The following is a 12081-nucleotide window of genomic DNA, read 5'->3' on the forward strand; positions in this document are numbered from 1 at the left end:
GAGAGAGAAGGAGAGAAGAGTGAGAGAGAGAGAGAGTGAGAAAGAGCGTAAGAGAAAAAGGGAGAGAGAGAAATGGAGAGAGAGAGAGAGGGGGGGGGGAGAGAGAGAATGGAGAGAACGGGAGAGATAGAGAGATATAAAGAAAGAAAGCGAGAGACAGAGTGTGTGTGTGTGAGAGAGAGAGAGAGAGAGACGAACAATTATGCTACTACAATCTAACGCAGCACTAATTCATTGCAGACGACAGCGAGAGCAAAGATCAGCAGAACGGCACCAAGCGTCGGCGCAGTCGCACCAACTTCACCGGATGGCAGCTCGAGGAATTAGAACGCGCCTTCGAGACGAGTCACTACCCCGATGTATTCATGCGCGAAGCTCTCGCGTTAAAACTAGATCTCGTGGAATCAAGAGTGCAGGTAAGAGCAGTTCGATAAAACTCGCAAATTTCGTTTTTTCGGGGAGTGGGATGGGTTTTTGACACTAATTATCTCGATTTAATTAATATTTATCATTAAGGTAATATTCGAACCCCCAAAATGAGCTGATGTCACTCAGGACCGGTTAGTTTATATCGGGTCCAAGAACAAACACGCGCTCAACACAATGCGTAAGTTCCTCATCCTATATTAGCGCGACTAATATTTAAGTTCGCTTCCCCTGAGCGCTCGCCGTCCGCCGCTAAGTGTGTTTTAATTTGTTCGTCTTGTGCGACGGCAACACCGACGCTGCCGCTCCGACACACACACACACACCCCCGCGTGCGCGCGCACGCCGAAAAATCAACCTTGTCGAGAATTAACCCTATGTTTACACCTTTAAGTGTAGCATCCGTCCGCGCGCGGGGGAATTCACCCGGGCCGCAAACAAAGACGGTATTTAGGAATTCCTTTACGCGACTTAAAGAGGAGGAAGGGCAGTAATTTGGCCGGCATGCGACTACGGGGTCGCTACGACGCTGTCGTCGTGTCTGCGCACAATTGCTTTTCACTTGCCGCGCTGGCGGCACGTTTCAAGTCGTCCGAGCCGACACAGTCTATCTTTACCTTCGCCCCGCATTTGCATCTGTAAGGCAGAGGCAGAAGATCGCGTTTTAATAGCATAGAAGCCCGAGGGTGACGTCTTGTGCGAACGTCGCCCGACGACGTCGCCGCCGACGATGCCGCCGCCGCCGCTGCTGCTGCTGCGCCGAGACTCTCTCGTCGAATAATGAAATGTTTTTATTGCTGCTCGAAATCAATATAGTCGGCGTCTTTTTTTCCATATAATTGTTTTCCCCTCGCGCGCGCGAATGGTATATGGTCGCTCAGCGTTATGATTTGTATCATGGGAGGCCGGGTGGGGGGAATGCGACACGGACGGGTCTGTATGGGTAACGCGCATACTCAGTGATCTTGCTTAATAAATCATATATTATATATTATATATATACTATATATATTCATATATATATATAATAACACATTTCTGTGATTAACTATTACGAAATCTGAGGTTTCAGTGGTGTGACTCGGTATGACGCAAAACATTGCTCGAAACCACGATTTAAATAGCGCGCTATAAACCCAAACGCTAAACACCCGTTACAACGATTGGCAATAATACACCGTATAAACTTTTCGGCGTTCTCATCACTCACGTAACGTCACACGAATATACGCAACACACAGCCACACACACACACATACACAACACACACACACACACACACACACACACACACCCAGCACACGCGCCGCGCGGCGCGCGCGCGACACAACATGCACACGCCGACGTGCATGCATGCAGCGCCTACGAGTCTGCCTGTGTGTTTGTGTGTGTGTGTGTTGTGGTGGTGTGTGGCGTGCGTGCGTGCGGCGTGGGCGTGCGTCGTGTGTGGTGTGTTGTATTTGCGCGCGTGCAGCGTTGTAATGATGTGGTGTTGTTTGTATTGTTAAATGTTTATGGTATCATGCTTGTAATGTATGATATAATGTCCATGCGGAGCGTTCGCGTGTGTGTATAATGTTAATGGGTTGGTTTGGCGCCCGGTATTGTGTGTGTGTGTGTGTGTGTGTGTGTGTGTGTGTGTTGTGTTGTACATGTTTATAAATTTACGTGGATGTAGTAATGCAATGGTAATCACGTGTGTGCGTGCGTGTGTTTATGTGCGCGCGTGCGTGCGTGTGCGTGCGTGTGCGCCCCTCGCTGCCGGCACATGTGTAGCCGTTTGTAATGAGCCGGCTTGCCTTTGTTTTCTAATTACACAGTCGCCGTAGAAGGTCGCCTCGACGCGTGTCACCAACAACGTCGCCTGCTCATTTGTCCAGCCGCGGCGACAGAGGCTCGTGCGCGGCGCGGCCAACGGCACAGACACAACAACGAGGCGATAAGATAGCAAGAGATACGGCACCTGCACGCTGCACGTCCGCTGATGCGGCTCAAGCCCGCGCTGCTGCTGCTGCTACTGCTGCTGCTGCGCTGCTGGCTGCGCACCTGCTGCTGCTACTGCTCTGCTGCTGCTGCTGGCTACTACTCTGCTACTACTACTGCTAACGCGGCTGCGGCTACGCGCGCTGACAACACTGCTGTTGTTTGGTGATGTGGTGGTGCTGCTGCGGCTGTGCTGGTGCTGTGTGGTGGTGATGGTGGGCTGGCTGCTGCTGTTTGTGTGTGTGCTGCGCTGCTGTGGTGTGAACGATGCTGCTGCTGCTGCTGTGTTGGTGTGGGATAGTGGTGCTGCTGCTGATGATGATGATGCTGCACGCTGCGTTGCTGGCTGATGCTGTCGCGCTGCAGGCGGTCTGCTCGGCGCTCGCAAAGGAAAAAATATATCGTACTAATACACTGAGCGTGCAGTGCGCAGCGCGTATATATATATATATATATATATATATATACATATATATATATATATATATATATATATATGACGAGAGCTACGTCGTTATTGTCGTGCCTCTGTTATCGTAACGACATTACGAGCGAAGTATTACAGAATTTTATGGGGCGATGAGATGCGGATAGAGACAGAAAGAGAACATGAAATAGCGAATGAAAAAAAGATAGAGTAAGAACGAGAGGGACTAAAAGAGAGAGGGTGGGAGAGAAAGAGAGTGAGAGAGAAGGAGAAGAGAGAGAGAGAAAGAGAGAGAGAGACGAGAAAATAAGGAAAAAAAGAAGAAGAAGAAAGAAAAGAAGAAAAGGAAGAAAATAAACGAGTTAGAGCGAGAATGATGTAGCTAGCTAGCGGTAGAGAGAGAGAGAGAGAGACAACCAGAGAGAAAGAAAGAAAAAGAGAGAGAGANTATATATATATATATATATATATATATATATATATATATATACCTACACTCACTCGAAATGCACGTTCGGCTCGGAAATTCGATTCGGCCTCTGACTTTCACTGAATCGAACTGGTCCGTGATAAACGCGCATAGAGAGAGAAAAAATAACCGAAAATAAAACCGATGCCATGCCAGACATCTTGTCCATGCGTGTTGCTTCTTTGTCGTGTTTTGGATTCAATTTATGCTAGCCAGATATACAAGCATCTTGAATGTTCCTGAACTGATCAATTACAAGACTATATGTTAGAATAGAATTCACTGTAGTGCATGCCGGCATATAGCCACTCACGTCGACAACTCATACCGCGTTGCGAATTGTGCGATACGAAATGAGAAGATAGCCCCCGAACCAACATCCAATTAACTAGCATTTCCCACGATGAATATCATTATTTCAATAGCAATACGAGACGTTGAAGAAAATTCGCGAGGAGATGTAAGGCATGCGAATCACGTAAAATACTGTCGTAATGATTATATACAATATATTATATACAACGATATTATATTAAATATTAGCTGCGTGACATTAACGATCGACTTTTCCCACATCGGCAAAACCTGACATCATTTATAGCAATAAATATCGCGTATCTCGCCTAGAATAAAATGAGGAGAAAAGTGTTCGTTAATTAATTTACGCGAGCTGAAAAAAATTTATGTTCGCGTACATTTAAAATACGGGGGAAATCTGTAATTTCGATTTCGTATACCGATCTACGTAAAATCAAGAGCTAATATAAAACCAATAGCTAAATATAACGGTATTATTAGCTCTTGGTAAAATATGCAGGGAAATCATGACTGTGTCACGCGCCGTAATGGACACGGGAAATGACACTATGACGAGTCATCACGCTGGCCCCGCATATAAATATTCCCCTAAGTATTCATCCAACATCTATCGTAAATAAGCGCGTGCGAGAGAGAGAGAGAGAGAACGAGAGAGGGGTGAAAGAGAGGAGAGAGGAAGGGAGAGAGAGATAGAACGAGAAAGAAAGAGAGGAGAGTGAGGTCGAGAAAGAGAGAGAGAGAGAGAGATGGAGGAGAGTGAGTAAGAGAGAGAGCGAGAGAGACAAGAGAGAGAGAGAGAGAGAGCAGAGAGAGAGAGAGAGAGAGAGAGAAGAGAGAGAGAGAGAGAGAGAGAGAGAGAGAGTAAGAGAGATGGAGGAGAGTGAGTAAGAGAGAGAGAAGGAGAGAAGAGTGAGAGAGAGAGAGAGTGAGAAAGAGCCGTAAGAGCAAAAAAGGGAAAGAGAGAAAGATGAGACGAGAGAGAGAGGGGGGGAGGTGGGTGGGAGAGAGAGAGAAGAATAGAGAAGGCTGGGGGAGCGATAGGGGAGGGAGAGTATTAGTAAGAGAATGAAGCGAGAAGCAGGAGTGGTGTGGGGTGTGAGAGAGAGAGAGAGACGAACAATTATGCTACTAAGATCTAAACGCAGCATTCTAATGTCATGTGTGGCAGACGACACGAGAATGCACAAGATCAGCAGGAACGGGCGGCAGAACAAAGCGCGGCGCAGTCGCACGCACCAACTTCACCGGATCGGCAGCTCGAGGAAATTAGAACGCGCCTTCGAGACGAGTCACTACCCCGATGTATCATGGGCGCGAAGGCTTCCGTCGCGTTGACAAAACTAGATCTCGCTGGAAATCAAGAGTGCAGCGTAAGAGCATGTTCGTAACTATACTCGCAAATTTCGTTTTTCGGGGTGGGGGATGGGTTTTGACACTATTATCGTCGGATTAATTAATATTTATGCATTAAGGTAATAATTCGAACCACCCAAAAATGAGCTGATGTCACTGCAGGACCGGTTTAGTTTTATAGCGGGGTCCAAGAACAAACACGCGCTCAACACACCGGAGGATGCGTAAGTTCCTCATCCTATATTAGCGCGACTAATATTTAAAGTTCGCTTCCCTGAGCGCTCGCCGGTCGCCGCTAAGTGTGTTTTAATTTGTTCGTCTTGGTGGCGACGGCAACCGACGCTGCCGCTCCGACCACACACAGGGCGGCATGCTACACCCCCGCGTGCGGCGGCAGCGTACAGACCGCAATATGGGGGTGGCGGTCGTCCAAAATCACCTGTCGAGAATTAACCTATTGTTTACAAATGCACTTTAATGGTAGCATCCGTGCCGCGCAGCGAGTGGGGAATTCACGCGGCGCGCAACAAAAGACGTATTTAGCAATTCCTTTACGACGTCTTAAATGAGGAGAAGGGGCAGTGAATTTTGGCGCGCATGCGGATACGGGGTTCTCGACGCTGTCGTCGGTGTCTGCGCACAATTGCTTTTCACTTGCCGCGGCTGGCGGCACGTTTCAAAGTAGTCGTCCGAGCCGAGCACAGTCTCTATCTTACCTTCGCCCCGCATTTGCATCTGTAAAGCAGAGGCAGAAGAATCGCGTTTGAATAGCATAGAAGCGCGAGGGTGACGTCTTGTGGCGAACGGGCCCCGACGGACGTCGCCGCGGACGATGGCCGCCGCGCTGCTGCTCGCTGCGCTGCGCGGCCCGCAGACTCTCTCGTGTCGAAAATAAAATGTTTTTAGTGTGCTCGAAATCATTTAGTCCGGTCGTCTTTTTTTTTTCCATATAATTGTTTTCGCCTCGCGCGCGGGCGAATGTATATGGTCGCTCAGCGTTATGCATTTGTATCATGGGAGGCCGGCGGGGCGGAATGCCGACACGGACGGTTCCTGTTATGCGGTAACGCGCATACTCAGTGATCAGTTGGCTTATAATATATATATCATATATATATATATATAACACATTTCTGTGATTTACTATTACGAAATGCTGAAGGTTCAGTGGTGTGACGTCGTGTATGACGCAACATTGGCTCGAAACACGATTTAATAGCGCGCTTATAAAACGCCAACCGCTAAACCCGTTACCCGGCCGATTGCATAATACACGTATACCCCTTTTGTCGGCTGTCGTTCCTTCACTCAAGTAACGTCACACGAATATACGCACAAACACACACACACACACACTACACACACACACACACACACACACACACCACACACACAGACACACACACCACCGCGCGCGCGCGCGCGCACACATCGACACACCGCAGACGTGCATGCATGCACGCGCCTACGAGTCTGCGCTTGTGTGTGTGTGTGTGTTGTGTGTGTGTTGTGTGTGTGTGTGTGCGTGCGTGCGTGCGTGCGTGCGTGCCGTGCGTGCGTGTTGTGTGTGTGTGTATTTGCGCGCGTGCATGCGTGTGGTATATGATGTGGGTGTGTTTGTATTTGGTTAATGTTTATGTATGCATGGCTGTGTATGTATGTATATGTATATGCGCGCGCGTTCGCGTGTGTGTATATGTATGTGTGCGTATGTGTGTGTGTGTGTGTGTGTGTGTGTGTGTGTGTGTGTGTGTGTGTGTACATGTTTATAAATGTACGTGTGTGTATGTATGCATATGTATATGCACGTGTGTGCGTGCGTGTGTGTATGTGCGCGCGTGCGTGCGTGTGCGTGCGTGTGCGTCCCCCTCACGCCGCACATGTTAGCCGTTTGTAATGAGCCGCGCTTGCCTTGTGTTTTCTAATTACACGTCGCCGGGGTAGAGTCGCCTCGACCCGTGTCACCACAACTGTCGCCTCTCAATTTGTCAGCCGCGGGCGACAGAGGCTCGGTGCGCGCGCGCACAGACGCACAGACACACAACGAGGCGATAGATAGCAGCAGATACGGCACGCTGCACGCTGCACGTCGTCTGCTGCGGCTCAAGCCGCGGCTGCTGCTGCTGCTACTCGCTGCTGCTGCTGCTGCTGCTCGCTGCTACTACTGCTGCTGCTACTGCTGCTGCTTGCTGCTGCTTCTACTACTACTGCTTACTACTACTGCTAACTGCTGCTGCTGCTACTGCTGTGCTGCTGCTGGCTGTTTGTTTGGTGGTGGTGTGTGTGCTGCTGCTGGCTGCTGCTGCTGGTGCTGGTGCGGTGCTGGTGGTGGTGGTGGTGGTGCTGCTGCTGCTGCTGGTTGGTGGTGTGGTGGTGCTGCTGCTGCTGGTTGGTGGTGACGAGCTGCTGCTGCTGCTGGTGGTGGTGGTGGGGATAGTGTGTGGCTGCTGCTGATGATGATCATGCTGCTACTGCTGCTGTTGCTGCTGATGCTGTCCGCTTGCAGGGCGCTGCTGGCGCTCGCAAAGGAAATATATCGTCAACTAGATACACGTGAGCGGTGCAGTGCGCGCCGCGTATATATATACATATATATATATAATATACTATATTATATATATATATATTATATATATGACGAGAGCTACGTCGTTATTGTCGTGCCTCTGTTATCGTAACGACATTACGAGCGAAGTATTACAGAATTTTATGGGGCGATGAGATGCGGATAGAGACAGAAGAGAACATGAAATAGCGAATGAAAAAAGATAGAGTAAGAACGAGAGGGACTAAAAGAGAGAGGGGGTGAGAGAAAGAGAGTGAGAGAGAAGGAGAAGAAGAGAGAGAGAAAGAGAGAGAGACGAGAAAATAGGAAAAGAAGAAGAAGAAGAAGAAGAAGAAGAAGAAAAAGAAGAAAGGAAGAAAAATAAACGAGTTAGAGCGAGAATGATGTAGCTAGCTAGCGGTAGAGAGAGAGAGAGAAAGAAAGAGAGAGAGAGAGAGAGAGAGAGAACCAAAGAGAAAGAAAAGAGAGAGAGAGAGAGACAGAAAGAGAGAAGAAAAGGAAAGGAGAGGATAAAATCGACGGAAGAAGAAGAAGGAGAATGAGGTGAGAACTTGAACGAAAGAAATCGCGCGTCGCTATCCAGCGAGCGTCTCTCTCTCTCTCTTCCTCTCTCTCTCTCGTCTCTCTCTCTTCACACAAACACACACACAGCACCCCCGCACACACACCACACCCACACACACACACACAACACACAACAACCACACACACATGTTGGCATGCCACACTGAGACGCGGTTGAAAATGCAGACATTTCGTATATACGGAGTCCGTGAATGTGTCGAGCGTAGGGCGCGCTAACGATCGTGGCGAAGCGGGCAATGATGATGAGTGAGTCGGATTTAACCACGGGTTCCCCCTTCTTCTCCGATTAAACGCATGCTTATCTAACGCGAGGAAAATGTCCGTGCAAGTGCGGGTATATCGGGGCTAGTATAGAAGCAGGCGGGTTTACGAGCGGACTCGCGCGCGCAGCACTGCCGTTTGATGTCTGACAATTCCGCGCCGTTTTACTGCATCCCCATGCACACAGCGGTCCGGCGTTTTATTAATCTTTCATGCAGCCATATATGGCCTCTCGGCATGCCGACTGGTTGGCGTGTGTGTGTGTGTGTGTGTGTGTGTGTGTGTGTGTGTGTGTGTGTGTGTGTGTGTATGTATGCGTGCGTGCGTGTGTGTGTGGTGTATGTATGTATGTGTGTGTGCGTGCGTGCGTGCGTGCGTGCGTAAATGCGTGCGTGCGTGCGTGCGTACGTACATGCGTGTGCGTTTGTTTGTTTGTTTGTGTGTGTGTGCGTGTGCGTTAAGAATATCGTCGTAAATATGGCCGCGGTTTATATTATATAAGGAATTCCATCTGAAACTATATGATGTAGCCGTCAAGAGGTTATTTGCCATGTGGCCGCAGTTGCCGCTAGCTCCAGGTTTATACAATTCTTTTTACGTTATTAATAATATTACGTGTCGTAGACGTGTCTCTAAGGATGGAATGAAATTACGGCAGAGTGAGGGGGCAATATTTTTTTCTTGTGACGTGTCCGTAAACGCTTGTCTTCGTTTAGAGTACGGGTCTGAGTGTACACAGCTCTAGGGAGAGAAAATGTGGATGGAGGCGTCGGGTGAAACGAGCCTGGCGTTCGGGAAGGTTGGCGTGGGAGGAGACCAGAAAGAAAGGAAGGGGTCTATGTTGTGCATGGGCGTTTTTGATGGGTAGGTGAGATGTTGAGTGTATGGGGGAGGGAGTATATAGGGGTGTATGATGAGTATATGGAGTGTAAGGGGCGAGAGAGGGACGGGGAGGTTTGGGGGACGTCGTGGAACAGGAATGGGTTGAGAGACTGGCAAGATAATGCGGCAAATGCCGGGCATGAGTGCGCGAGTGGGTAGACGATGCAAGACTGAGGATGAACGATGGGTCGCTATGCTGCAGATCCGTCCTTATATCAGATGAATCAATACATGCCCCAGATCTCCGCCTTACTCGTGCGCCGCGTGGGACGCGCATGCGCCGTAAGAATTTCTTGTTTACCGTATTGGAGAGAAGGAAAAAAAGAGAGAAAAAGCGACAGAGAGAAGAAAAGTGAAAAATAGAGAAAGAGAAAAAGGTAGAGAGAGAGGGGGCAAGAGCGAGCGAGCGAGCGAGAGAGAGAGAGAGAGAGGGAAGCGCGCGAGAGAGAGAAGCGAAGAGCGACGAGAGAGAGCGAAGAGCAGAGAGAAGAGAGAGAGAGCGAGAGAGAGAGAGCGAGAGACGAGAGAGAGAGAGAGAGAGGAGAGAAGAAAGACTGAGCGAGCGTCGAAAGGTTCGTCTGTCAAGCGTCCCCGGTCTCATTATCTCATCGCATCATCGTGTCAATACATGGTTGCGTAAACGCGCGCTCGCACAAGCGTCTGCGTGGAAGTTCAACAAAGGACGGCATGAGCGTGCGAATTCACGCCAACCGATAAGCAGGGCAGCCAAACCAAACATGGCGGCGGAAATCTTGCCGGTGATTAAACATTATTCATAATGTTCAATAATTTTATATTGAACGCAGTTCCGCCGCGCAAGCAGAAAGCCTATGCCAGCTAGCGGACACGCTCCACCGCCGTCACAATAACAGACGGCACTGAGACGCACGCATGCACGTACGCACGGCACGCAACGTACGCACGAGCACCCACGCACCACACGCGCACGCACAAATCCTTTGAGTTGCTGTGTAGCAAAATATGTGGTCTGGCAACGCCATACTACGGTAAACAACGTGAAAACCATGTCGTCCAAAAGTACGATTTATGTCAAAACGAAGGAAGCTAGAATAAGAACCAGTGAACAAAAGAAGCTCATTTTGTATACATATTTATTTTTATTTACACGAACTCGTACCGACAGAAAATGTAGTGAAAATCAGTACCGGAATACGTGTCAAAACTCCTTTGTAGTTATTAACCACATAATATATATATATATATATATATATATTTATTTATAGATATACATAAATAAATAAATAAATATATATATATAATTATATAATATATAGATTATATATAATAATAATCTATATATAATAAGTAAATAGGCCTATATGTATATATATATAATTATACGTATATATGTCAGTCCTGATTAGAACTTGTCATTTTATATATGCGCCATGTTTACAAACAGAGTGAACAACAATTATTTTAAATATGAATTAATGATAGAATTTTGTATTAATTATTTTATTTATTTAATCAGAATTAATATATGGGGTTTATTACCACAAGTCACTTTATAATACGCATAGAAGATCTGCATAGGAATATATACTATAGATGAATTAAAACGATATCCTATGCTGTTCCTTTGTACCAAAAATTATTATGCATATATATACAGATAAATTAAACAATTAAATTAAATTATATGCAAAACCTAAACAACCAAAACCAACTCAAAAATCAAATGATGCAGACCAATAACTAGCAGAGATAATTCCATCACCTAATGAATAGATAAAATAAATTTTTCCCACTAAATATTTCCCACTCACTCATGTGTTTAATTACATCGAAACCACGTTGATTTCTGTGCTAATTACACCGTCTTGTATCTCGTCGCGCAGGTGTTTTAAAAATACCTTTTACTTTCTTCTCGTGTCCTTGTCCTTGTCGAGTGCTGCTGTGGCAGACAGTGGAAACCCGTGTCCGGCCACGCTATAACACTGCCGCGCCAGCGCACCGCATATTACACGCTCATTATGTGCGAAGAATAGTGTGGCAAATAGGCAGATCAGTACAATGCGAAAGTACGTGAAATTCGATGCAGCTCAAACAAAGATGGCGTGCGTCCGCGTGTTGACAGTATAACCAGTAGTCCATTAGTGCGCGGCGTGAATGCCACCCGTCTGCAAAATGGCTTAAAATGTTTGAGCACTAATTGAAAATTGAGTGGAGATGAAAGAATGAAGGCGTCCAAACGCAGGGGGAGAAGCATACGGGTGTGCTGTGTACATAGAGAGATATGCATGCATGCGTGCGTGCGTGTGTTTGCGTGCTGTGTGCGCACCGCCGGTGGACCGGGTGAAGGGTCCGTTCTAACCCCTCCCACGCACGCACACCTCCCCCCGCCCCATCACCTTCGTCGCCGCTCACTAGGCGGGGGGGGGGGGCGTATGCACACATACACAGCGGGCACAGACCACACGGCGGAACATACCACGCACCTACACACACTACACACACACACACACACACACACACATGCAACGCACACACCAACACCTCACACACACACACGCACACAGCACGCACGCACACACACGACACTTACGTGTGTAAACCGCGCGCGAGAGAGAGAAAAGAGCGAGAGAGAGAAAACAGCCATGCGGTTAAACAGCTCGCGAATGTTTTCCTTGAGTGGTCTAAGTGGTCGGCAAATTGAAATCACAGGAAGTTGGCGTGACTGCGAGGCGGTGCGCGGCGCCGCGGCGGGAGAGAGATGGTGGAGGGAGAGTGAGGGCGAGATAGAGAGGAAGAGAAAAAGAGAGAGCAAGAGAGAGAGAGAGAGAGAGA

General features: G+C 48.0%; 1 protein-coding gene across 1 annotated transcript in view; it reads left to right on the plus strand.

Moving 5' to 3' along the window:
- LOC106815028 (homeobox protein unc-4 homolog) overlaps positions 1 to 12081 on the plus strand; it is a 25352-nt gene that overhangs the window by 9695 nt on the left and 3576 nt on the right. Inside the window, exon 2 of the mRNA XM_014819449.1 lies at positions 241 to 416. Coding sequence (XP_014674935.1) covers positions 241 to 416 — 176 coding nt within the window. The remainder of the gene's footprint in view (positions 1 to 240; positions 417 to 12081) is intronic.

The sequence above is a fragment of the Priapulus caudatus genome, unplaced genomic scaffold (assembly GCF_000485595.1).
Source record: "Priapulus caudatus unplaced genomic scaffold, Priapulus_caudatus-5.0.1 Scaffold1025, whole genome shotgun sequence".
Taxonomy (NCBI): Eukaryota; Metazoa; Priapulida; class Priapulimorpha; order Priapulimorphida; family Priapulidae; genus Priapulus; species Priapulus caudatus.